Below are 26946 nucleotides of genomic sequence, written 5' to 3'. Positions count from 1 at the left end.
TCTGAGCATAATGTGGCACAGGTTTACAAGTAAGTCTACATTTTTCTTTTGGGAAGATTAGTCGAACATCTGATAATTTATTATAAAATACATATAAAAAATTCCCAATGCTAGAACGAAAAAGTACAAAATTATTACATATTATGATACTTACAAGAATTCTGTACTTAGATTGAAAGGGTTAGAAAGAAATGCTTCTAAGATGAAACGATTACACTGATTTTAAAGGCCTGCTATTAAGTTTTAAGCATTCTAAAAGACTGAAGAAAAAGTCATAGCATAAGAAAAACTTGCAAACTTACTGGAATAATCAGAGTGGGGTGTGCTTCTTCAAGTTTTCCCTTCAACCAAAGGAAATCTTGATAACGTCTCCTAACTTCAAATTCACTGGACTCAAACTCCCCACGAGAAGTCTGAACAAAATAGGAGAAAATAGCAGCATATGTAATATAAGCCAAAGACATTTGCTTAATGTTATTTTAGACATTTTGAAGTAAATGCGTCTCTAAGGAAAATTAACAAATCCTAATTATTCAGTGTTTGTCAGCCTGTATTTTTTAAGTCAGCTATTCATGTAGCAGATGAAATGAAGCAAACTTTCCGGTATTTCCAAAAAGCAAGCAAACATTATACTTAAATTTAAAGTCCAAACTGAAAAATCTGTCTCACAACAACCATCTGCCTTCCACAAGATTTTAACTACTATTATCTTTGGCATGATTTTCTCGCTAAAGAAGAGAGTGTGTTATGAATTTAGGTTTCAAATATATTTTTCTCAAAATGATTAGAATTCAGAATTTGAGGAAAGTCCTATTTTTGCAATTTGGAAAATAACCTGCATGTAACTGAGAAAATGTTTCCTTGGAATTTGCTCAAAAGACTTCCTTTGCTAAAATTTGCTCTTAGTATATAAAAATTTTACAGACTGGTTTTTATCATTGTTTTACAAGACGCAATTAATGGATATCTGAGGTGGAAAGAAAATCTTTCTGTCATTTCTCTCAAGGAGTTTTAAGATACATGTCTAAACTCCAGAAAATTAAGCAAATACGTTAAAATATCTATTCTCAGCAAACCAAAAATCAATGCCAACAATACGATAAGAACATGATACTATATCAACCTCCTGTCTACTGCCTGAATCTCAAGCCAAAATAAAAAACATGGTCTCCCTAACTCATACTCATTTCTCTCTTAAGAAACAGTCACACTGACACCTTAACTGAAATTTTACATATTAAAATTACATGCAGCAATATTTAGGTTGAGATTTTCCTGGAAGAGTAAAGATGGAATAATCTATTGCAAATATGTTATTCTCTCACCAAAAATAACCATCAACCATGCAGATGAATCAATTGTGCAATTAAGCAGTTATAAAATGCAGTTGTAATTGTCATTAAATAAAGTTCATGAAAACTATTATTTTCAAAGTTTATTCTTTTAAAATTAATGTTTAGAATACTATATACTGTTCTAAGTAAAAAGAATATTAAAATGTGGAGGAAAAGTAGGGGCAAATGTGATGCATAAGTCTAAGAAACTAAATGTTCATGAAACACTACAAACTCTTAACTATTTCACAAAATGGTACAAGATATGGAAATGGTAAAAATAGGAAAAGAAAATCTAGTGGAAACACAGTTTAACAATATATACATACTAGTTGGTATGTGTACATATATATGCAAATACACATGCATGCATACATGCATATGCACACAAAACATGGTTTAGAATCACTCATTAAGAAATACTCATTAAGCATCTCTTGGTGCCAAGCACATATGCACAGGTTCACTACCAATTTCCAAGAAAATAAATTGGCACAACTAACAATAAATGCACTAAAAATGGGCAATTAAAGTAAGATTGAGCTGTATATGTCCTTAAGAATTTCCAACTCTTTAGTAAACATAAAACAATCTGGTATATATTCTAACAGGCAGAAGATATAAAATCAAGTCAGATAATTGGTTGAGTCTGTCTTCATCACTATGTTACCAACTTAAAAAAAAAAAAAACTTCAACACACTTCAGCAACAGAGGAAGAAAACAAAGCATGTATCAAGGAGAACGTGCTGTTTCTTCCTACTGTCAGACTATTCTACTAAAGGAAGACGACATGAAAAACAGCTAAAATCAGCTGGGTTTAGATCATGACTAATTTCCCAACAGCAGAGATTAGAAATATCATCCTATCTAAAATAGTCAAATTAAGTTATTTGAAGATAGAAAAATTTCAAAAAATCATAAAAATTGGGTTTGATGACATACCTCTGACAAGTATTCGCTAAAGTTCATTTGTAGTACAAGTAATACTTCTAGTCTAAAATACAGCTTCCCATGGAAGCCGCATTGTAAAATGGTGCTTGGTTTTTTTTATGCCCAACCATAAAGGCTTAGGCACTTCAAGTTTAGTACCAATAGGCTCATGTGATGTATACCTCAAAATACATTCACTTAACAAACACTGACCTTTGGTCAAATCCAAATATTCATTCTAAGCTCTGAAAATTTAAAGAACTGCTTTTGAGTAAAGGATCCTAATAATCAATGTAGCCCATCAAGAGCATAACTTAATCCCTATCTACGCACTGGTAGTCATTTGTAGGTTTGTGTTCATAATGAGAAAAGTCAATTGTAAAATCTCTTAGTGTTTACTTCTACAAGCATTAAGAGACAGTAATCTGATCTCTATATCTCCAAAGATAAAGTACTTCTTTAGATCAATCACATCAGATATGCTAACTCATTAAAAAAAAAGTAATATCCCCAGAAGAAAAAGAGAAACAATGAACATGGCAATTTTGTGCTCAGTTATGTACAGATCTTTCTTAAGTATTACTAAGCAGGAGATTGCATGTGTGAATATGTATTCGTGCATTTATCCTTATAGTCTTAGTTTCTATGAATGTAAATATTTATAAGACTAAAAATTTCTCAAGGAAGCCATTTCTTAATGTCCATTAGAGGGGGCTCAGCGCTCAAAATATATTTTATTTTTACCTCATAACAAAACTGAAACTGAATAAGTATTGCATTGTTTAATATCACCACATCAGTGCCCCCACTCATCTTCCTGACTGCAAGATTCAAAAAGGCAGAAAGCTCTTGCCAGATCTGCTATAATCGCTGAAGTGAGCTTAACATAAAGTGTGGTACCTAGGACATAACTGGCACTCAGTACAACTTTATGGACTCAATGATTAAATAAATAATGCAGGTAAACAAAAACAGAAAAAACTATTTGATAATACAATATCCATTGACTGGATATTTATATATTTCTACCTATAATGTATATTTCAGTCTATAGCAGGTATAGCCTATATACTAGAATGTGAGTAGCTAATGGTATGTAGAACAAAACAGATTATAACAGTTAAAATGAAAGATTATTTCCATATCCCTATACAGATACCAAACACTGATTTTAAAACTGTATAGTATGAAAGTAAACTGGGCTGAGGCAGGAGGATCATAATTCCTGGACAGCCTCAGCTACTTAGTGAGGCCCTTTACAACTCAGTGAGACCCTGTTTCAAAATAAAGAATAAAAAATAGGGTTGAAGGTGTAGCTCAGAGGTAGAATACCACACACACAAAAAAGATGCAACATAATCTTACCCAAAATTATTGCAAAAATAAATGCAATTTGGCTTAGATTCTGTAATATTAAGAGTTATAATGAGTAAAGTTTCAAAGATAATGCAACATCCCAGAAGATGCTCATTCAATGTTTACCTTAGTAATAATCCTATAAGTAATGAAAGTTTCAATTGTAGTAACATGGCTTTCGGGTTCATCAACTGTGATGAAGAGATCCTTTAAATCTGTCTCATCTTCAAACTTGATTTGATTTATCATTGATAAAGGGGATGTTGGCATCATAGGGCTTAAGGAATTCATGTCCATCAATGAAGCATCCTAAAAAATAAAACATTCAAAAATTAACATTAAAATAAAAAATAGTTAAAGCCTTCATTTTTGAGACACTGCAAATATTAATGAAATGTCAAGAAGAAAAGAACTATTAGAGTACTGGTTAAATATGGTATATTAAACATTAATTTTATATCTGCTTCCTTATAAATCCTACCCCCAAAAAATAAAATGACAAGAATGAAACAAATGTAAGGCATAAACCCTCAGTGATTCCTGTGACTTGACTGTGTCTCCTCTAAAATTTCATGTACAACTTAGTCATCAAAACAATGGTATTAAAAGGCAGAGTCTTTGGGGTATGATTAAGTCATGAGCGTGAAGCCCTTATAAAAGGCTCTGTGAAACTTATAAAAGGGTAGAGGGAACTAGCTAGCTGCTGATTTTCCCTTCTGCCTTCTACCACGTGAGGACACAGCCACAGGGCACCATCCCAGAAGCAGAGAACAGCCTCCCCAGAGCCCAAACCTGCAAGCATCTGTCAGCACCTTGGTCTTCAACCTCCCCACCTCCAGAATGATGAGAAATAAAACCCACCACGTATAGATGACCTATTCTCTGGTACTTGGTATAGCAGCCCAAATAGACTAAGAGAAGGATTGAAAAAAGAAACTATAGTGAGATACATTAAGTACTTTTTAGGAATTGGACGTCTGATCAAGTGGTACTAAATAGCAGTGCAGACGAAGACAAAAAGTCACCCAGAAGAAGTGGGGAACTGGAAAGAAGCAAGCATGTTTATGGGGCAGAATCTTAGAAAAGCTCAGGAATCTGTGGAAACAAAGCTGGTGGTAGAGCTAAAATGAAAAAAAAATTTTTTTAAATAGAATCAAACAAGTGAGAACTTCAGATTCTCTGACTTACCCCCATGCAATCAGTTGACTTTCCTAATCCATTTTTGCAGAATATTGGACATTTACTTTATGGAGCATTTCTAAATTCGAGGAAATGAGTATAAGGAGAGAGGCTCATGAAAATATAGATATTAGGTGAACAGACTGCATACTAGAGGAAAGACAGCCAACCCTCTTTCTTCACTGGGTCCCAGGCATGTTGGTAGGAAAATGTGCAAACCCACTGCCTAGATCCATTTGGAGTGCTTTTCCAAGGAACTGTAGGTCCTTTTAAAGGAGCCTGGTATTGACAAGCCAAAATGTGAGTGCTAGTAAATATATGCATGAGCTGGGTGTGGTGGCGCACTCTTATAATCCCTGTGCTTGGAGACAGGAGGATCACGCAGGTTCAAAGCCAGCCTTGCTGGCTTAAGAGACCCTGTTTCCAAATAAAAAATAAAAAATAAGCCTGGGATGTAGCCCCGAGGTAGAAGGGTTCCATCCCCAGTACCAAAAAAAAAAAAAAAAAATATATATATATATATATATGCATGAAACTCACAGACCATCCCCACCCCCACACACACACCATATAACACACATTACATCTAGATCTGGAGCTGTAGATAGATAAAAATAAAAATAAAATTCCAGTAGCTCACACTGGTAGGTCCAATTCTAACTTGGTGCCACATGGATGATTCTGGCCTTCCTCCCCTCTCTATTTGTAAATCCTTTCTCCAGCACTAAGAAGCCTGGCCTCCATCATCCGACTACATTTGCTTATTTGTGTAACCCCTCTACACCAGTTTTCAATACCAGCTGCTCCTCAACTCCGACCACACTGGCCAAGGCAGCCTCATTTTCCAGCTCAAATTTATTGAAAGACGCCTCCACCCTAATCCCACCGTTTACTTCCTTCGCCACATGGAGTGTTTGCTCATTTATGTTCAACCATTTTGGTTAGTTTAATATAGAACAGGGAAGACACAGGTATGCAAAGGCCACATGTTGTTGTTGTTGTTGTTGTTGTTTTTAAGTAAAACAAAATGATAGTATACAGTCAAACAAAAAATTCAAATAATCCTTCATAAACAAAGATGAAGCTGACAGCATCAATAGGACAGAGTTATTTCAGTAGTAGTAGTTTAACCTGTTCTTACATTCCTTACTTTCTTTTTTAGATACATTTTTCCCCCAAAAGTAAGAATATAAGAATCAAAGTTGTATCCATTGTTATAAAAAAAAACTAAACAGACACAACAAGAGATTTACGTCTACAATCAAGACACTGGTTTAGTAAGTAAGTTGGCCAGTCCTGAGCAGAAAAGAAGCCAAAAATATCTTCTTACCCTGACTAGACAGGAAATATTGAACTCTTCTTAAATTAAGGAATTGAACTTGGGATTGCCAAAATCTCTCTGACAGCTCCAAAAACACCAACATAGCAAAGTGTAATGCATTTTGATATTTTAAAGAAAAGGGACTTTTAGTAGAACTAAGAATGAAAAAAAAAGATGAAATCATAGTATGGTCTGGTTTTTTCCCTCAAAACAAATAAATAAAAATGCTTTTAAGGCATCAAAAATTTCTAGAGTATGGTCTTCCCACAAAAAGTTTAGCTGTGTGAATTCTCGATACAAAGCAGAAGAGATACTACCTTAGAGCCCAACAATTAAAGAGACAATACTAACAATACCTTTAGGTTAAGAAGGTTTGGGCCACTGGGCGCAGAGATGCCATCTAGAATCCCAGTACTTGAGAGGCTGAGACAGGAAGATTGCAGGTTCAAGGCTAACCTCAGCAACTTAAGACACTCTGCAACACAGTGAGATACTGTTTGAAATATAAAATAAAATAGGGTTGGGCATGTAGCTCAGAGGTAGAATGCCCCCAGGTTCAATTCCTAGTACCACGGCAAAAAAAAAAAAAAAGGAAGAAGGAAGTTCAGGGCACAGTGATCAGTGATCATAAAACTATTTGTGAAAGGTAAACATTCAGGCATGATTTGGACCAATGAGTAGAGGGCACATTTTAGTGGTATTAATGGCGCACATAAATGTACAAAGGAAATAAATGTCTTGCAAAAAAAAATTGAGTGAAATAAGTCATTTTATGTCTCTATGATAGGATATAATAAGTTTTATGTATATGACTGAAAATAATAATTAAAAAGTAATGCTTTCAAAGAATATACACTAGCTTGGAAAAAGATATTATTTAAAACCAGTAGGTTATAAAATCTTTGATGGGGAAAGAGGAGAAAGGGAAGTGAGGGAAAGAAGACAAAAGAAAAGAGAGAATTTAGAAGTTATACAGTGGAGCCAGGCGTGGTGGCGCACGCTTGTAATCCCCGCGCTTGGGAGGCGGAGACAGGAGGATCGCGTAGGTTCGAAGCCAGCCACACTGGCTTAAGAGACCCTGTTTCCAAATAAAAGAATATAAAATATGTCTGGGAGTGTAGCCTGGAGGTAGAAGGGTTTTCAGGAACCCCAGTACCACCAAAATAAATAAATAAATAAATCAATAAATAAATAAGTTATACAGTGGGGAAAAAAGGGTAACAGAAGTTATTCCAGATGTTGGGCCTGTTTTTGAGTCTGATATTTTTCTATGTGACTCTCTAAATTTTCCAAACACTGTAAAATAAACATGTATTATTTTGTTTTGTAATCGGAAAGAAAAATGCTAGAATTGTTAGTGCCAACAGTGTACATTATGTGTTCAGAGATAGTAAAAGCCATAAGGATAAGGCAAAATATTTGAATAAGGCAGAAGACTTTGGATTAACATCTGATTATTTTTCCTAAATTTATCTAGGTTGCATAGCCAAATAAAAATTTTAATTATATCAGAATCCAATGAAAGTGAGATTGTCTTAATAAAGTATGGGATGATCACATAATGGAATACTGAGCATTATTGGAACGTAGAACTACCAAATAAATGCACAATCAGGATGTACCAAAATACAAAGTCATTTCATATAAATGCGGTTTTTTGAGCTGACATATTTTAGTTTGATGGGCAAAGGCACTTTAATTTCACAGACATTTCATACAACCATGTGCTGTGGCTTTTTTTTTTTAACTCACCCTCCCAACACTCTGCAACCCACTTCTTTTACCTACTACATAATTTAGCATTCTATTTCTTCTGCTTAAAATGCACCCTTTTGTAGAGTGGGAAAGATCTGCATGAATTTACAAAGGCTCGCAATTCCAATGAGTGCAGTGTGGTGTCATAGAAATATGTTTCGATATCTGGCAAAGGAAGAAAATTACAGGCTGAAATTTAGCAACATCTAAGATTTCGGTAGAAGGGTTTTAAATCACTATGAGTCACTCAGAAACATTCTGAAAACCTCAATAAAACTGACTATCCAAAGTGTTTTATATTCACTCCAAAGAAGGAAAGAAAACATACTGATAACTTTAAAAATTTACATCTGTATATGAATAACTGAATAAAACAAGCGTTTGAGGCGCTCCAAAGAAGCAATTAACCAAAAGGAATGTCCACTTAACCTTTTGTGGTTGATGCTTTTCAAGAGACGGATCAGAGGAATTTGTTCTTTCCAAACAAAGGTCTCACTTCCACAATCAATCTCTCCCTCCTCTTTCTCCCTCTCTTTAAACATTTGGATACATGCCTATCATTGTAGAGTCTTTGCATATTTTTTCTTCAAGACATTAGAGCAAAGAGAAAACTATCAGAGTAACAAATCTCTATAGCACTTAAGTCACATCTAATACTGTACCCATGGTGAAAATGTACCCACACGAAACCAAGAAAACCTTGCAGTGCTTTTAGGCTGAAATTTAAATGTCCGTAATAGAGAAGAAAACCCAATATGTTACACAAATTCACTTTTATCCTTATTCCAAACTAGCACATCCATGGTAAGCAAAAGGTCTTAGTAACTGTGCTACAATGAATGAGTTAGGATGGCATCATATCATGGTACTGGAATGAATTTATTGGCAAAAATTATTTACTAGTTAAGTGTAAATTTTCTTGTTGTTATTCTTGATTTATGATAAGCATTTGCAGTAGATCAAATTATGTCTCTCCAAAACTCATACATTGAAGTTCTCACCCTTAATACCTCAGAATGTGACCTTATTTGAGAGAGGTTGTTTTTTTTTTTTAGAAGTGATTAAGTTAAAATGAGGTCATTAGCATAGTCCCAAGTTTAACATAACTGATATCTTAGCAAAAAGGGAATTTTGAACACAGACACAGGCATGGTGAAAAAGATGAAGTGAAGAGACCCAGGGAGAGTGAAAACAGACAAACTGAGAGCCCAACTGATCCCTCCCTCACAGCCCGAAGAAGGAAGCTGAGCAGCCCTGTGGACATCTAGATCCTGAACCTTCAGCCTCCAGAAATGCTAGTCAAGAAATTTCTGTTAAGAAATTCAGTCTTGGTTATAGCAGCCCTTGCCAACTATTTATTACAGCAGTTCTGCAACTTATTTCATAAAAAACAAATTTGAGGCTAGAGGTAAAGTTAGGAGGATGGAAGAGATCATGATTAAAATATTTCTTCCTTGTTTCACTCATTTATCTGTTTATAGGTTAATAATCAACAACAGTAATTTCTGGAAAAGGTTTCTGTTTCTTTCCTGCCATGCTATGAGATGGTTTCAAGTTTCTACTACTGAAAGAAATAAAATACATAGCTGGTATTTAAAACAAATGATAATTTGTCAATATCTGAATGTTTGGGAGAAAAATACCAAAAGACACTGGTTCAAAGGTGAGATAGGATCTCCTTGAGAGATATTCCTCCTTAATATCCCTTGCTAAAATGCTACTCAGGAACATCTCATAAATATAACATGAATTACTCTGATAATACTGAATCGCATCCACCATCTGGGCACAAACAGCTATTTTCTTTTTACAAGTAGAGGGGGAAAAATCAATGTGAGAAGTGTGATAAATCAGAATACTGGCATGAAAAGGCCATGCAAATAAAGTTGCTGATGCACGAGAAACATGCACAGCAAGAGACATCTGGTAAAAAAGCAACTCCAAGTGGAAGGAGTTTGAGAAACCATGTTGTGAAGAAGGACACTCATCTTGATAGGCCTAAATTTAGACTTACCAGCTGTGTTTTCGTTTGCAAATCCTTCCAATCTGCCTGCTTATAATAATAATAATAAATGAGAAAGGCCTTCTGTGGAACACTGTCGAAAGTGTGATTGGGGAAAAAGCCAGCCTCTGTCATATTCTATAAAGGGGCCTATAACACTCTAATTTTGTTTGATATAATTCCCATTGCTATGTAATATATAAGCCCTTGTATGCTTACAACAATATCTTTATCCACTTTTCTGCTTCCTATTCTTTAAATTTTCTAACAGTATTACTTTGTACTTGTATATCCTCAGGTCTGTGTACTACAGAGCTATCTACTGACCCAAGAAATTTTCCACATACTATTACTATTCCCTACATACATACACACAGACACACACAGACACAGACAGACAGACAGACAGACAGACACAACACACACACACACACACACACACACACACACACACACACACAGTGGCCTGTGTGGTTTGAGTATGCTTTATCCCCATCAAAAGTCAGAATGATCGGTTGGGCATAGTGGTGCACACTTATAATCCTAGTACTTGGGAAGCTGAGACAGGAGGATCCAGGTTCATGGCAAGCCTCAGCTACTTAGTGAGGCCATTTATTTTATTTTATTTTATTTTATTTTATTTTATTTTATTTTATTTTATTTTATTTTTGTGGTACTAGGCATTGAACCCAGGAGCATTCTACCTCCAAGCTATACCCCTGACCCTAGTTTTAATTCCTTATTTTGAAACACAGTTTTACTAACTTGCGGAGGCACATGCTAAATAGCTGAGGCTGGCCAGGAACCTACGATCTTCTTGTTTTAGCCTCCCAAGTACTGGGATTACACACAAATAAAATAAAATAAAATAAATGACAAACACAAAATTCAGGTGATTGTTATGAGAACTTTTAAAAAGAGAAAGAGAAATAACTTGCGAAGGCTTCACAAAAATGTCAAAATATTTGGATGTATTATTTCAAAAGTTGAGAGATGGGTATATAAATGTAAATTTTAATCCTCTATTCCTAGGAGTCTATAAACATTGTCCATAAGGGAACAGACAGTAAATATTTTGTACTTCATAGGCCATCTGCTCCCTGCTAAAAAATTTTCAACTTGGCCATTGTAGTGTGAAAGCAGCCATTGACAATATATAAATGAATGGGTGTGGCTGTTCTAATATCACATTTTAAAAAAATATGAGTCCGGCCACATTTGGCCCATATGCTATTTATATATCTGATATAGATATTACATAGTTATAAAATATATAGATATTTTATATGGCATGATAATAGCCCATAATAAAAATCATTTTAAAAGTTTGAAAAATGTTTATGTATACAGGATATGAATCCTATATGTATGTAGGATAAGGATCTATTCTTGACTACAGTGTCCATTAGTTTTCTTTGCAGTTTTCTAATGAAACTCAGAAATAAAACTAAATAAATTCCTCTTAATGATTACTAAGTAGGCAAAGGTAAATTCTTGATTTTTAGTAGCTGCATTTCCATCAAGGGCTTTACACACACACATACACACACACACACACACACACACACACACACACACACACACATACAGCATTTGTTGCACAGCTAGAGATCGCTAAGCAACTGCATGGTCTGATTAAGGCTATTTATGAGCATTAGTATATTAGAAATTACAGAACATAATTAATGCAATCCCTCTTATCTCAATCACACTTTGATAATTTCTTACCTAGTGGAAATTGCCTTTTTTATATTGAACACTCTATTAAAATTTTGGTTGCCTTTATTCAGAAAAGTTCCAGCCTGCCATCTGCCTATAACTTTGCCACAAGACCGCTGTTGGAAAAGGTATGAGTATTCTTTCAGTAAGAGGATTATACTTATTGGCTAATTACCAGGCAACAGTCAGTGTCTGCCTATGGAAGGAAACTAGTTCCTGGTCCAGGAGGTTTGACAGTGACTTGCTTTGGAAAATACATATATCTGAGCAGAAGATTTGGGAGACGCTGTGTGTTCCCATATATTCTTTTCCCTCTGCCAGAAGAATGATGCATCCCTGTTAGAGGCCACTCCTTTAGTCTTGATCCTGAAATGCAGATGACCTATAGAGCCAGCTCAAAGCCTACAACTGAACCGCAGCTCCGACAGGACACCAGCAAGAGGTAAATCTTCCCTGCAGGTAAGCCACTGAGATCCTGAAGTTGTACTGCAGTATAACTTAGTGGAAGTAGATGAAGACACTACTCAATGTTCTGCCGAGTGCGGTGGTGCACACTTGAAATCCCAGCATTTGGGAGGCTGAGACAGGAGGATCGCGGTTCACAGACAGCCTCAGCTATGTAGTGAGGTCCTTTGCAACTCAGTGAGACTCTGTTTCAAAATAAAAAATAGGGCTGGGGGTGTAGCTCAGAGGTAGAATTCTCTTGGGTTCCATCCCCAGTACCAGGAAAAAAAAAAAAAAAAGATACTCAATGTTCCAACAGATTAAAAAACATATACAAACTTAAGTTCCTCAGATTTAGTACAATAGTACAAATTAGAGATTTTTCTTTTACACTCTTGAAGATTCATCACCAGGAATTTGCCATGTGTTTTTGGTCATTCGTAATAAGTCTTTTATTTGCATTTTAAACATTTTCTATTCTTCATCTTTTACCTTAAATGATTAATCTGTTTTTCATCTAAAACAAAACACTTTTATTATCAAAAAATTAAAAATTATGATAATCACAACAAAAATGGACCTCAAGAATATTGTGCTAAGTGAAAAACACAGACATAAAAGGTCACCTATTATACAATTCTATTTCTATAAAATGACTTACTAGCTACATGTAAAACTATAGAAGGCCATCAGTTCAGAGGTGTGTGTTAGGACCCTCAAGGAGATAAACCTAAAATTCAACTTTTAAGACTCATGGAATAAGTATTCTTTGGGGAGTATATTAAATTTAAGTTGGGAGTCATTTGACATCATTTTCCTAAAATATTTGCAGTAACTTTCCCCACTGCCCCAACCAACATATCAACAAATAAAAGTATATTATTCTGCATAAAAGTATAGTAGTTACCTTTTCTATAGGCTGCCAGTCCCCTTCTGAACCTGCACTCCTGCTTCAGGTCAAGTCTGTGAGCCATCTAACACTCATCAACTCACTATTTTCCTGCCCAAAAAACTTTGTATGGCTTGTAACTGAGCCCCCAAGTCAGGGGCTGTTAGCTTAAAATGATTTTTTTTTCAAGTAGAAGAGAGCTCCTGAGTAAATAATACTCTAGGATTTTATATGTTTTGTACTTGTTTCTTCTGAAACAATATCAGTAGGAGAGTTTGTCTAGGATTGAGATTCAACATAGCTCTGTGCCTTCCAGTAATAATATTATTTATGACTGATTAAGAATAATTTATTTCAATTTTATTTTGTTTAGTATCCTGATAGAAAAGACCAAAACAATACAAATTAAACTGAATTTACTCAAATAATTCAGATTTATTAAATTGGTTAAATTTACTGAAAACAGATCATTGGCAAATTAGTGTAATAATTAGGTCTATACAGCCAGAGACCATATTTATTAACATAAATAGATTCTAAATATCCCATATTTATTTAATATTCATCTAAATTTATCTATATCTATATTATCTATATTAATTCATCTACATTTATTTAATATTCATCTATTTATTTAAATATCCCATATTTATTTAATATTCATCTAAATATCCCATATTTATTTAATATTCATATTCTCCTACCTTGAGAGGCTTAATCTATTGGAAACAGACAAGCAATCACAACTTTACAGAAGAAAAATAAGTAACTATAAGGCAAAATGTATTAAGCATTATGATATTTTCAAAATGTTATTGTGGAGAACACAGAATACAAAGAAATTAATTCTATCTAGGAAATGAAGAAGGTTCCCTAGGAAGAGATAGTTTTACACTTGGGCCATAAATAATAGGATAGATTTTGTCTGGTTGCTCCAGCAGTAAATACAGAGAAGTAAAAAATGCAGAGTAAGCTCATGTAATGGCTAATAGACAACCTGCATCAGTGCTTCGAGACCAATGTTTTGCAAATTGTAAGCAGAAATAAATCACCCATCAGGAAATTTTGTTCAAACACAGATTCTGATTCACTGGGTCTGCAGTGCATTCTGAGAAAAAAGTTATATCCAATTCTCACGGATGCAGTAGGTTCATGGGACATATTCTAAGTAGTGAAGCTCTGGAGAAGAGAGAATAGAAAGGGAGGAGGGGGAAGAGCCAGTGCACGGTTGCACAGTGTGACTACCAAGAACTAAGCAGAGCACACTGAGCCTAGGACCGGAATTGTGCCAGCACAGGAGGTAGAGAGCACAGGCATAGGGGGACAGTGAGGACCTGATGAGGCTGTATTAATGGTTCTCAGAGGAAACCATCTAATTACTCTGTAGCCATGGGAATGGAAAGGATGCACTCACACCAGAGTTAACAGGAAGACCAACTGACAGAGAACTTCAGATGTATGGGCAGGCCCGGAGCGTGAATGAGTGGGATAAACAGAAGGAAAACATTAGGAATTTTATCCTGGACACCTAAGAAACAGTAAAATTGATAGCAGAAAATTAAGGGGAAATGACAACAGGACTGGAAAGAAATACTAAGAATTGGAAAACAGTGGAACATATGAGGAAGACCATCTAAGACGTGCCACTGAGCTTATAGTTACATTTTGTACGTTAAAATCCCATTGTATCTACTTCTTAATTGTGGAAAGGGAGGATTTAACTGTCATAACACCTTCTCCTTCGGGACAGTTAGTCATCCAGCATGGAACAGAACACTTTTAGTGACAGAATTCATGACTGCACAGGGTAACCCTTCATTTTAGAACCTTCAATTAGAAGGTTCTTTAAAATGACTTGAAATTGCCGGGCATGGTGGCCCATGTTTTAATCCCGGTGCTTGGGAGGCGAAGACAGGAGGATCACACAGGTTCCAAGCCAGCCTTGCTGGCTTAAGAGACCCTGTTTCCAAATAAAATATAAAAAAAATAGGTCTGGGAGTGTAGCCCAGAGGTAGAAGGGTTCCATCCCCAGTAAAACACACACACACACACACACACACACACACACACACACACACACACACAAAAAGACTTGAAATTTTTTCTTGTATATTTGAGCCACTGGTCCCTGTTCTGCCCTTCAAAACTACAAATATTTAATCCACCTAGATTATAATGACTCTTCATAAAGAGTTGCTAAGGAAATTAAGCCTTTCCCAAGGTAAGCCACTTTGGTTCTTTCCCAGACTTTCTTCAGAGGCCCTGGTTAGCAGAACATCCCACCAGTGAAATCCTTTTGTGGGTGGCAGATGTTTAAGAAAACTGTTGCTACTTCCTGCGTCAATGGAAGACAATGCTAATGGACCACAGCTAGGCCCAGATGACATCTCAGGCTGCATCCCAACACAGCATTTGATGGCAAGGCGCTGACATTTGAAAATGAATAATTTCTTTGCTATTTCTGACACAGAGGACATCAACACCTTTTTAAAATACAGAGGGTGGAACTGATCTTCTGAAATGGCATGAACAGGTGAGACTACAGTATAATTAATATTCCATGTGGCCATGAATATGTGGTTTTTGCTTAGATTCAGTATCATGTCATTTGTTCATATGAATCTTCCAGACACTAAAAACCACAAGAATGTTTCCACATAAAAATGTTCTTATAAAATGTCTCCTTCAAACTTATCCTCAAGTTTCCTTACTTGCTTTAATATTATCACTTGAGGATCTTTTTATTTACTTATGAAGGAATATGAAAAATACTTAGCATATTAAGAGCGCTATGATGGCATAAAGTGGAATTTCCGGTGGGTGGAATATAAATAATCTTAACCTGTTTCTCTCTCACACACATAAACACATATGCACACATGCATGTGCACACGCAAACACACACATTACCCACCACAGATGGTAAAAGCCACTGAGCTAAAATCAGGATGTAGCCCAGAGGAACGGGGGACACATAATATACAGAGTACTTCATTTGATCCTCATAGTTACAATTTGCCCTCGTTTTATGAAAAACTGAGGCACTGATATCAAGTAATTTACCCAAAAAAGCAAAGCTGATAAGCAGTAGAGTCAGGATTCCAAATACGGTCAATGCAGCTACAGAATCTCTTAACCACTAAGCTTGTCTCAGTTATATTTTTACTCTGAATGACTAATTGAGGTGTCTTTAGCAATGAACAATTATCCCAATTAAATTTCATACTATGCTCCCAAGCCTAGTATTTTAACTTATCAAAAGATATTGAAGGCTGATTATGTCCTATAGACTACTGGCTGTCATTATAGTTACTACTACTGTGGGACAAACAATTCCAACTTAGTGCTATTAAACAATGGTATCATTTTATATTTTCTTGTGCTTACTGGCTTATTGGGTCAGGCATCCTAATGTACACAGCAGAACTGGTCTTGTTCCTTTGCATTACATGTCAACTGAGAAGATTTGATGTCTGAGGACACCTGGATACTAGGGCTGAAATCATATAAAAAACATCTTCAAGAGTGCCACTTACTTGGAAGGCAGAGACAGGAAAATCATAGGTTTGAGGACAGCCTCAGGCTTTGGCCACATGGTGAGACTCTTACCAACCTCATGAGATCCTGTTACAAAACAAAAAATAAAATGGGACTGGGACCTGGGGGTGTAGCTCAGAATGCAGAATGTCCCTGTGGTCAAGACACTTGTAATCCCAGTATTTGGGAGGCTGAGACAGGAGGATCATGGCTGGCAGACAGCCTCAACTACTTAGTGAGGCCCTTGACAACTCAGTGAGACCCTGTTTCAAAATAAAGAATAAAAAACAGGGCTGGGATGTAGTTGGAGGCAAAATGCCTCTGGGTTCCATCCCCAGTACTGACAAACAAACAAACAAAAAACCAACAACAACAAAAAACCCAGCTACATCTTTTCCCCTCCACTGTCTCCCTTTTTCAAGAAGAAGCACAGATGTCACCTTCTGAGAAGAGTGGCAGGTCACATGACAGAAAGCATTGATATGGGCATCTTTATCCAAAGCTGCTGTTCATCCTGTGTTCTAAGCTAGTTGGTTTTTCTTTTCACCTTCAGCCTCATGCATCCAAGAGGTGGTGGGTGACATCACCATAGCAGCTTACCCAGTAGAGGGACTAAGCAGGAGACCCAAGGACAGAGGGAGGGAGCTCAAGAAACATGCTCTCCACTCACTCCCTGCTTTTGATAGCACTTGCTGACAGCAGCTACATCTCTCTGTAAATAGAGTTCCTGCACAAGTGGCATCTTTTCTGCCGCTCCAGCTCTCACTGGGTTCCAGCAACTCTATTCCATTGTTCATCTTTTTAGAGCTGGGAGGGGGGTGCTGATTGGCTTTTTGTTACTATAGAACTGTAAGTGATGCAGTATCCCTTATTTGTTCCTAAACTCTGTCCATAATTTTGCAAGTAGTGCTTACATTAAAATCTCATTTAAACCACTGGAAAAAGCCTGGCGTGGTGGCTCAGGCTTGTAATCCCCGTGCTTGAGAGGCTGAGACAGGAGGATTGCACGGGTTCAAAGTCAGCCTCAGGTACTTAGTGAGGTTCTCAGCAACTTAGTGAGACCCTGTTTCCAAATAAAATATTAAAAAATAGGTCTGAGAGTATAGCCCAGAAGTAGAAAGCCTCTGGGTTGTACCCCCAGTACCACCAAAATAAAATAAAATAAACCACTGGAAAAGGGATATAGGAATACCAGAAAAACTAAATAGAGATTGAGAGAGCAAATGGCAAATGTGAATCCAATATCTTCTTCTAAGTCCTCGAGAGAACTGTTGAGTAGTTTAAGTACATCTCTCCACCACTGCTATGGTTTAGATGTGCTTTGAGTTGGTCTTCCAAGGATTCATGTGTTGAAATTTTGTTGTCAATCTGCTGATACCGAGAGGTGGTGGGACCATGAAGGGGTGGTCTGGTGGGAGGTTCTCAGGTCACTGGGGGCTGCCCTCAGAAGAAAATGAGGTTGTTCTCATGGGACTTGAGTTAGTTCTTGCAAGAAGGTTGTTATTAAAGAACCAGCTGGCCACATGCCAGCCTCTCTGACCTCCTATCTGACACAGTGATGGTCCCCTGTCCCATGCATACTGGCCTCAGAGATCCTGTCCACTGCAAGGCCTTCACCAGAGCTGCCCGAGTGCCTTAGGCATTTCGTGATGGTTCCAGCAAAACTGGATGTCTCCATACCTAGAACATGTTATTCTTCCAAAAATATACTTTTCTATGGAACTAATGATTTCAAAAGTCTCTTCAAATAGTATATTTCTTTTTTGTTTGTTTGTTTGTGTTTGTGGTATTGGAGATTGAACCCAGGGCCATTTTACATCCAAGTGACACCCCTGCCCTAATTTTTTTTTTTTTTTTTTTTTTGCAGTACTGAGGGTGGAACCCAGGGACATTCTACTTTTGAGAGGCACCCCAGCCCTTTTTATTCTTTATTTTTTTGTGGTACTAGGGGTGGAACCCAGGGGCTTTTCTACCTCCAGGCTAGCTCCCAGACCTATTTTATACTTAATTTGGAAACAGGGCCTCAGTTGCTGAGAGCCTCACTCAGTAGTTGAGGCTGGCTTCGATACTGTGCTATCCTCCTGTCTCAGCCTCCCAAGCACTGGGATTACAAGAGTGTTCCACCATGCCTGGCTATTCTTTATTTATTTTTATTATTATTATTTTTTGTGAATCTGGGGATGGAACCCAGAGGCATTCTACCTTCGAGCTAAACCCCCTGCCCTATTTTTTATTCTTTATTTTGAAACAGGGTCTCACTAAATTGCGGAGGACCTAAGTAGTTGAAGCTGTCCACGAACCACGATCCTCTGGTCTCAGCCTCCCCAGTGCTGGGATTACAAGTGTGCGCCACCACGCACCAGCTTATTTGTTATTTTTTAAACTGGGTCTCACTGAGTTGCAAGGGGCCTCACTAAGTATCTGAGGCTATCTGGGAATCCCAGTCTCCACCTCCCGAATGCTGGGATTATAAGCGTGTGCCACCATACCCGACACAGGCTTATTTTTTATTCTTTATTTTGAAACAGGGTCTCACTAAGTTTCAGAGGGCCTAAGCAACTGAGGCTGGCCATGAACCTGTGAACCTCTTGTCTCAGTCTCCCAAATACTGGTATTACAAGCATGTGCCGCCACTCTTGGCTTCAAATAGCATATTTCTAATTTACCATTAAAGTAATTTAAGTTTTACATTATTTTTATAAAACATGTTAGCATCTGTTGATCATGCTGATCAACTCTTTCATTTCAAAGTGCTTTCAACAGCCGGGCATGGTGACGCACACTTGTAATCCCCCCGCACTTGGGAGGAGGAGACAGGAGGATCGCGCAGGTTCGAAGCTAGCAGCGCTGGCTTAAGAGACCCTGTTTCCAAATAGAAGTATAAATTAGTCCAGAAGTAGAAGGGTTTCCAGAAACCCCAGTACTGCCAAACAAAAACAAACAAACAAACAAAAAGAACAAAAAACAAAGTGCTTTCAACAAAATAGCAAATAATTCACCTTATAGTTTTGCAGGAGATAAAATTAAGACTATTGGCCTATATCTTCCAGAACTTCCATTTTTCCTTTTTGTTCATGGGTGTGTGTGTGTGTGTGTGTGTGTGTGTGTGTGTGTTCTGTGAGTACCCAGGGCACTTTAGTGTGTGTATGTGTTCTGTGAGTACCCAGGGGCACTTTAGTGTGTGTGTGTGTTCTGTGAGTACCCAGGGCACTTTAGTGTGTGTATGTGTTCTGTGAGTACCCAGGGGCACTTTAGTGTGTGTGTGTGTTCTGTGAGTACCCAGGGCACTTTAGTGTGTGTATGTGTTCTGTGAGTACCCAGGGGCACTTTAGTGTGTGTGTGTGTTCTGTGAGTACCCAGGGGCACTTTACCATTGAGCTACACCCCAGCCTTTTTCATTTTTATTTTAAGACAGAGTCTCAATAAGTTTCTCAGACTGGTCTTAAATTTAAAATCTTCCTACCTCAGCATTCCAGGTTGCTGGGATTACAGATCTGAGCCAATATGTAATGGACAAGCTAGATATATTGGCTTAGAACTGTAATCCCAGCAACCTGTAGGTGGTGCACACTTGTAATCTTAGTCTTTGAGGGGCTGAGATAGGAGTATCACAGGTTCACAGCCAGCCTTCGGTACTTGGAGAGGCCTTCCACAACCTAGTGAGACCCTATAAAAAATAGCGCTGGGAACATAGCTTAGAGGTTAGAACGACCCTGTACCAAAAAAAAGTATATTACCTATCTCTAACCTGAGGCACCAGTCTTACACTCCATGTCTTCTAAAGATGGATACTGGTGATGAGGATGACAATATCTGTAAGTTTCCTATTTATCTATTTATTCTGGATGATGTTTGTCTCACTTCATGTCCTAAATACTTTAAAGAGGCCCATAATAAGAACTATCCTTTATTGAGTACCAGGTAAAAGTATCTCAGTATATGGATACTGACTATATATATATATGTGTGTGTGTGTGTGTGTGTGTGTGTGTGTGTGTGTGTGTGTGTATGTATATGTATATATGTATATACTGTCACTGATACATTGTTATTATGCATCACAGCATGTTCAAGGTGATATAAACACACACACATACAGCACTTGGCATGTTTCCCTCCAGCCCCCCAGCCCCCATACATGTTAGTGAGACTGCTGGCACAGGCAGCATGATTTGAACTCCCAGCTCCCTTTCATTACACTCCTGGCCTCACCCCTCATTCATCTAAAGTCCCTTTTGTTTCTATGCTCTCTCTAGCTTCTACATATGAGAGAAAACACACGACCCTTAACTTTCTTAAAACTGGCTGATCTCACTTAGCATAATATTCTCCAGTTTCATCCATTTTCCTGCCATTGAAATAACTCTGTTCTTCTTTGTGGATGCGTAAAATTCCATTGTGTGTACATACCATGTTTTCATTTTTTCATTCATCTGTTCATGGATACCTAGCTTGGTTCCATAATTTGGCTACTGTGAATTGTGCTGCTAAAAACATGAATATACATGTATCACTATAGTATTCTGAGTTTAATTATTTTGGAAAGATACCGAGGAGTGGTCTAGCTGGGTTATAGAATTGTTTCATTCTTAGTCTTTTGAGGAACCTCCATTCTGTTCTTCACAGTGGTTGTTGTCATTTGCAATTCTACCAACAATATATAAGCGTTCCTATTTTCCTATATCTTCTCCAGCATTTATTATTGTTTGTATTCTCAATGATTACCATTCTAACCAGAGTTAGATGAAATCTCAGCGTAGTTTTGATTTAAATTTCTCTTGCTGCTAATGATTTTGAACATGGTTTCATATACTTATTGAGAAGTGTCTATTCAGTTATATTGCCCATTTTTTAATTCGCATTTTTCTTTTAGTTTTAAGTTTTCTAAGTTTTTTATATATTCAATAGCTGATTTCAAATCACACCATAGAGCTATAGTACAAAAAGCACCGTAGTGGCAAAAAAGCAGACACACAGAACAATGGAATAAAAGATACAGAAGCAAGTTTTCACATTTATGGCCAGTTGAATTTTGACAAAGAAGCCAAAAACATACACTGGAGAAAAGACTTTTTGTTCAACAAATTGTGTTAGGAAAATTGGATATCCCTATGTAGAGAAAGAAAATTAAACCCCAATTTCTCAAACTACACAAGAGTCAACTCAATATGGATCAAAGACTTAGAAAGTAGACCAGAAATTTTGTAATTAACTAGAAGAAAAGAGGAACAATTCTTCAACATAAAGGCATTGGTAGAGTATTCCTCAATAGGACCCACAAAGCACAAGAAATCAAACCAAGAATCAAGAAACGTGACGGTGCAAAAAAAAAAAAAAAAAAAGCTTCTGCACAGCTAAGGAAAGAATCAAGAGTCTAAAAAGGGGGCCTAGAGAATGGGAGAAAATCCTTGTAACTACCATCCTGACAGAGGACTAATATCTAGAATATATAAATAACTTAAAAATTGAATGTTTTGCCAGGCATGGTGGTCCAAACTTGTAATCCCAGCATTTAGGAGGCAGTGACTGGAGGATCAGGGTTCAGGGACACCCTCAGCTACTTAGGCCCTTCACAACTCAGTGGACCCTGTTCCAAAAAAACAAACAAAAATTTTTTTAAAAATTTCATTTCTTTGTAATCTATTCACAAACATTGTTTCAAGCACTGTTTCTCTAAATCATTATAGTGCTTAATAAAAACAAAGGCATTTTTATGTTAATATATTATTGATCCCCCAAAAGGAAAACTTTTGCCCTTTAACTTAAGAGAATTTGACCCTTTTTACTCTATTTTCAGTTTTTGCAAGGTTCATTTCATTCTGTCCTAGTTCTAGGGCAGGTCTTACACAGTTGTTACCCTTTATATTTTTGGGGTTCTATTTTATTATTTTGTATCATTGCTTATTTTCCTCCCTTCCAACAACTACCCTTGTTCTTTCCAGTGATCTATAATCTCCAGAGACTTGGCATGTTTTTCTCCTTACTGGATATTTGAAAACTCAGAACACTTGATTTTACTTTCCTTGCCTCCTGATTTATATTGCTATTCAGAGTTTCTGTCATACCCTGTCACCTTGATTGTGACAGCAAGAAATGAATCTTGTATTTTTTCCCCCAAAAAATACTGAGCAAAATATTTTGTGAAAAACGTGTATTTGACATCTATTTGCTATGTGCAGGAAGATATGGGACAATAACTCACAGATCTGAGGCTTACCCAGTTTCATTAAAAAAGCTGGAAGTAAATACCAGGTAAATCTATTCAGAAACAACCTAAGGGAATTAGGAGATTATAAATATGAATGCAGACAATCTTAACATACCATAGGCCCATGATAGCCTGCTTTCTAAGTAATTGGTAGAGGCCATCCTTGGGTGGGCTGGACAGAGGTGGAACTCTACAGAGACATAGGCTAACGATGCAACAATGGAAAAATCAGGCTTAATGGAGGAGACTTCCTGAACTTTGCTTGCCTAACTATGATTAATGGCTGAAATTTTAGCTTACTCAAATGTAGGAAGGTAGCTAATCTTAAAGATTTCCAAGTCCAGTATTCTTTTCAGACATTAATCAACAGTGTATACCTTCATATCTTTACTTCAATCTATGTGGCCAGTTTTTGTAAAAGTGGTCTGTGCTTAGCCTTCTCATAGCACCTAAACAAATGCAGCTATAAACACTAACAATCATGGGAGATCCAGGTGTATAGGTCCGAGGCTTACACAGTTTGGAAGGATACCTTCTGAAGAGAATACAAAGGGACAAATAAAAACATGACAAGGAAAAATATGATTTAGAATGAGAAAAGGAGTCTCAGCAAATAATTGTGGCCATGGTGATATAGATCCCTTATTCTGAGACAGCTCAGGCAATTTACTAGGAATGCTTACACTTGGAAATGCTTCTGCCTGCAACCTGTCATTTCCTTCCCACCTAGAACATCTACAATTCCAGCAAACTCTGATCCTCTCACAGGCCTAAGCAGAGGAACAGTTCTGCAGCTTAAATGCCATCAGCCCCACTTTGGATCTACCTCTGCCAAGGCCTCATTAAAACTGTGATTTTAAAGAGCTGGCTGGGACACTTAGAATCTGGGGAAAGGGAGACACCTGACAAGCTTAAAAGAATTCCAGAGGAGGCTGACCTGCAGCACCACTCCCAAAATACCCCTCCCTGGTGCTCAGGTTACAGGAGGCTGCAAAACCTAACCAGAGACTCCTAATCAGAGACTTAAAAGGCAATGTGCCGAAGAAAGGAAGGTAAATAAATCAATCGATTGGCCAACTGTCCTCGTTCTAAACAGAAAGCATGCGTGGAATATAGAAAGACGTTTATCTTTTACAACTAAACATCAAATAATGCCATCTTTTACAAATTAAATAAGTGATGCCTCTGTCCGAGTATCTGGAATACAGCTGGGCCTTCCATTTAACAGGAAGGGGAACGACTAGTTTTGCACATTCCTCTTCGGAGGCAGAGTAAGCTGGGTCACTTTCTAACTTCTGTTCGCTCTCCCGGAATAAAGACAATGGTTTACGTAGGTTGGTTGCTTTTAACTAACATCTCAAGGTTAACCTTTCACTACCGCAGAGCCTTCCTTAGCGATCAATACAATGTTCTGATCAAGTCTTCTATTAGAGGCAACTTGAGAACCTGGAGTGATAATCAACCGCTGAACAACAAAAGCAGGTTCTTTTCCAAACCCTTTAGGAAATTACAGGTACCTTCTACGTGCACCAAAAGACTGCCACTAACTCCTCGCCCGGTACCCCCCCCCTCCCATTCCGAATCCATTTCCCTCCAATTACGATGCAAGCTAGTTAGAGCTTTTGGTCCTGGATTTCCAGGGGGAAGAGAAAGAGAAAAACAAAAGCTGCCGGGTTGGATGGCGGTAGCTGACCATCTGTAAAAACCCTCAGCTCTCTAGGAGAGCAGCTCCCCGCTGGACGCGCGCTACCGTTTTCCCCAGCCGAGGGCATTCCCTCGCCCCTGTCCCTAAGGGACCTGAGACTGACTTTGTATTGTCACCCAACTCTCAAATCCTCAACCTACAATCCTAAAGCAAAAATAATTTCTCTAAACTCTGGGCGATCTCTCTCTCCCAGAGTTGAGGGCTGGCTGCGCCCCACAAGAAACTGGCAGGAGCCGGGGCAATTTCAGGCCGCCCCCCCGCCTCCGGGGCGTGGGCACCGTCGGGAGGAGATGTCCCACCCGGGAAGGAGAAAGGGGGGGGGGTTTAAAATGACAACTTTGCAGACTCCAAGGAGCTCGGGCCGCGCCGAGTGCGAGGTCAAAGTGCGGAGGAGGTCTCCAGGGGGGTTCAGAAGCCGCTGTCCCGCAGCCAGGGGGGTCCGGGGGGGGGGGATCCCCGGCCCAGCGCCACCGCATCCCGCCCCGAGGGCGAGCGCGCCCGGGCGCAGCGCGAGTTGCCGCGGAACTTTGCCGGGACGCGCCCTCACCTTGCTGAACACCTCCAGGTCGTCTTCGTCCTCGTCCAGGTTCAGCACGTCGGCCTGCAGCAGGGCGCAGGAGCCGCCGCTGCCCGGCTGCGGGCTGCAGCCCCCCGGGCTCTCGGCGCCCGCGCCCCCGGCGGGGAGGTCGGAGGAGCGCGCCTGCGATGCCCGGGGCTCGCCCTCCATCCCGGCAGTGCGCGCCCGCCGCGCCCGGCTGCCCCGCGCCCATTGGCTCCGCGCGGCGCCTCCCCGCCGGCCCCGCTCCAGCCCTCGCCGCTGCGCAGACGCGGAACCGCCGCGAGCCGGGCCGGGGCTGGGCTGCAGAGGCCTGGGCTCCAGCATCCCCGCCCGGCCTGGGGCGCCCCGCCACGGTGGAGACTGGGGGCCTTGACCCCCGCGCACCCCGAGCCCGGGTTTCTAAGTGGCCGAGTCTGGGGAAGCAGCCTCAGAGCGCACCTGGGACTTTGCAAAATCCTGGGCCAGCTGGAAGGCAGCTGGCCCGGAGACAGAAATCAAACCCACTACTGTATTTCCTGGATTGAATGGTTTGCCTTCCTCCTTCCTTGGTTGGGAATTTTCAAGCCCGTCTTTACCAAGGCTGATGCAGAAATAAAAGCTGTGAAAAGCTCCTGTTTTTGTCATTGATTTTCCACCCAGGGGTGGAACTTTATGGTCCTGTCTCTTTTGAGCCAAGAAAGTGGAGATTTAACAACTTTTCAGCCGCTTGCCAATGTATCTGTGTCCCTTAAAAGTCCTCCTGAAGTTAATGAGCGGGGGGGGGGGGGGGGGGGATGTTAGAGCCTAGGACAGTGAGCAGGTCTGGACATTGCCACCGAGAAACAATCTTCAATTCTTGCGTCGCAGATGCAAAGCTGTGATTATTTATTTGCTAGTTCACTGCTTACTAATTTTAAAATTCCAGAAATACTGAAAAGTCAAAAGCAAATTGATATTTTTAAACTACTTTCAGATTTTTTATGCCCTTCAACCTGACCTACTATAGGCCCTGTTTAAATTTTTAAGTTGAAAACTACATGTAAGAATTCCCTATTGGAGGACATAGAGAATACCTTTATTTGCGATTTTTATTTCTGATATTAGCCCTAATATATTGCCTTTGGACCACTCGAATTAACCTTCCATTGAGTTTAGATGTACCCACAGCTCAGTAAACTTGCTGAGTTTTATGGTTCCTATACCCAAAACCCTGGTCTTTCAGGAATTAACCTTAGTCCCATCTTTTTCAGACTTTCCAAATGACAGCTGCTTCCCAATTTTGCATTTTTTTTCCATTTTATAGACTGCATTTGCTTCATGTATATGTCTTGTGCTCCTTAGTAAACTATCACATTTTTTAGATTTATTAGTAAGCCATCGTAGCAGATGCGCTCACTCAAAAAGGCTTGTCTGCTAAGATCTACACGGAATATAAGACTATGTTTTTCCCTCTTTAAGCTCGTTATGAACTAGTTAAGAAAATTCAAGCTTTCCTAATTGTAATCTCTGAACGAGGAAATTCTTAATGATCCTGTGACTCAGAATTGCTGAGGACGCACAGAGAACAGCCTCAGAAAATAGGACAAGGCCACACGGTTTGGCTCACAGCCACGAGACCACTCCTGCAGCCTTTGCTGCCGCCATTGCCTGATACTAGACGCCAAGCCACCTTCACATGCAGCACCTGGACACTGATGATGTCACACGAGAGTCCAGGTGCTGTCCCTGACAACATCTCTAAGAATGTACTAAGGCGGTACTGCACTGCCTGTAAGAACAGGGGAAGGGAAGTGGAGAAGGTGCTGGAGAGCAGAAAAAAGGCTTGAAGTAGGAAACAGCTCAAATAATGTCATGTCCCTAAGGAAGGTGTCACTACCAAGGAGGGAGCAGGGAGGGAGATGGAAAACGGAGGCAAACTCACCAAGTGCAGCATACCTGTATGAATGCATCACTTTGAACCTCACTATGATGGATAATTGCAAGTAGAGCATAAGAACATAAATTATTGAATTAAAATTTAAAAAGAAC

General features: G+C 38.8%; 1 protein-coding gene across 2 annotated transcripts in view; it reads right to left on the bottom strand.

Annotated features, from left to right (window-relative positions):
- SNX7 (sorting nexin 7) overlaps positions 1–25119 on the bottom strand; it is a gene marked incomplete at its 3' end in the record, with an annotated part of 86333 nt that extends 61214 nt beyond the window's left edge. The window contains exons 1-3 of one of the 2 annotated variants that reach the window (XM_080692648.1): positions 24928–25119; positions 3748–3930; positions 303–413 (exon numbers count right to left, since the gene is read on the bottom strand). In XM_080692648.1, the coding sequence (XP_080548774.1) occupies positions 303–413; positions 3748–3930; positions 24928–25107 (474 nt within the window). In that variant the 5' untranslated portion in view covers positions 25108–25119. Of the gene's footprint in view, positions 1–302; positions 414–3747; positions 3931–24927 lie in introns of those variants that run through there. The other variant, XM_080692649.1, reaches the window with a different exon arrangement.
- Between the last annotated feature and the right edge of the window lie 1827 nt (positions 25120–26946).

Source organism: Muscardinus avellanarius, assembly GCF_963383645.1.
Source record: "Muscardinus avellanarius genome assembly, chromosome: 3".
Classification (NCBI taxonomy): Eukaryota; Metazoa; Chordata; class Mammalia; order Rodentia; family Gliridae; genus Muscardinus; species Muscardinus avellanarius.
The sequence above is the reverse complement of the archived record's forward strand: the minus strand, read 5'-3'. Positions and strand labels throughout refer to the sequence as shown.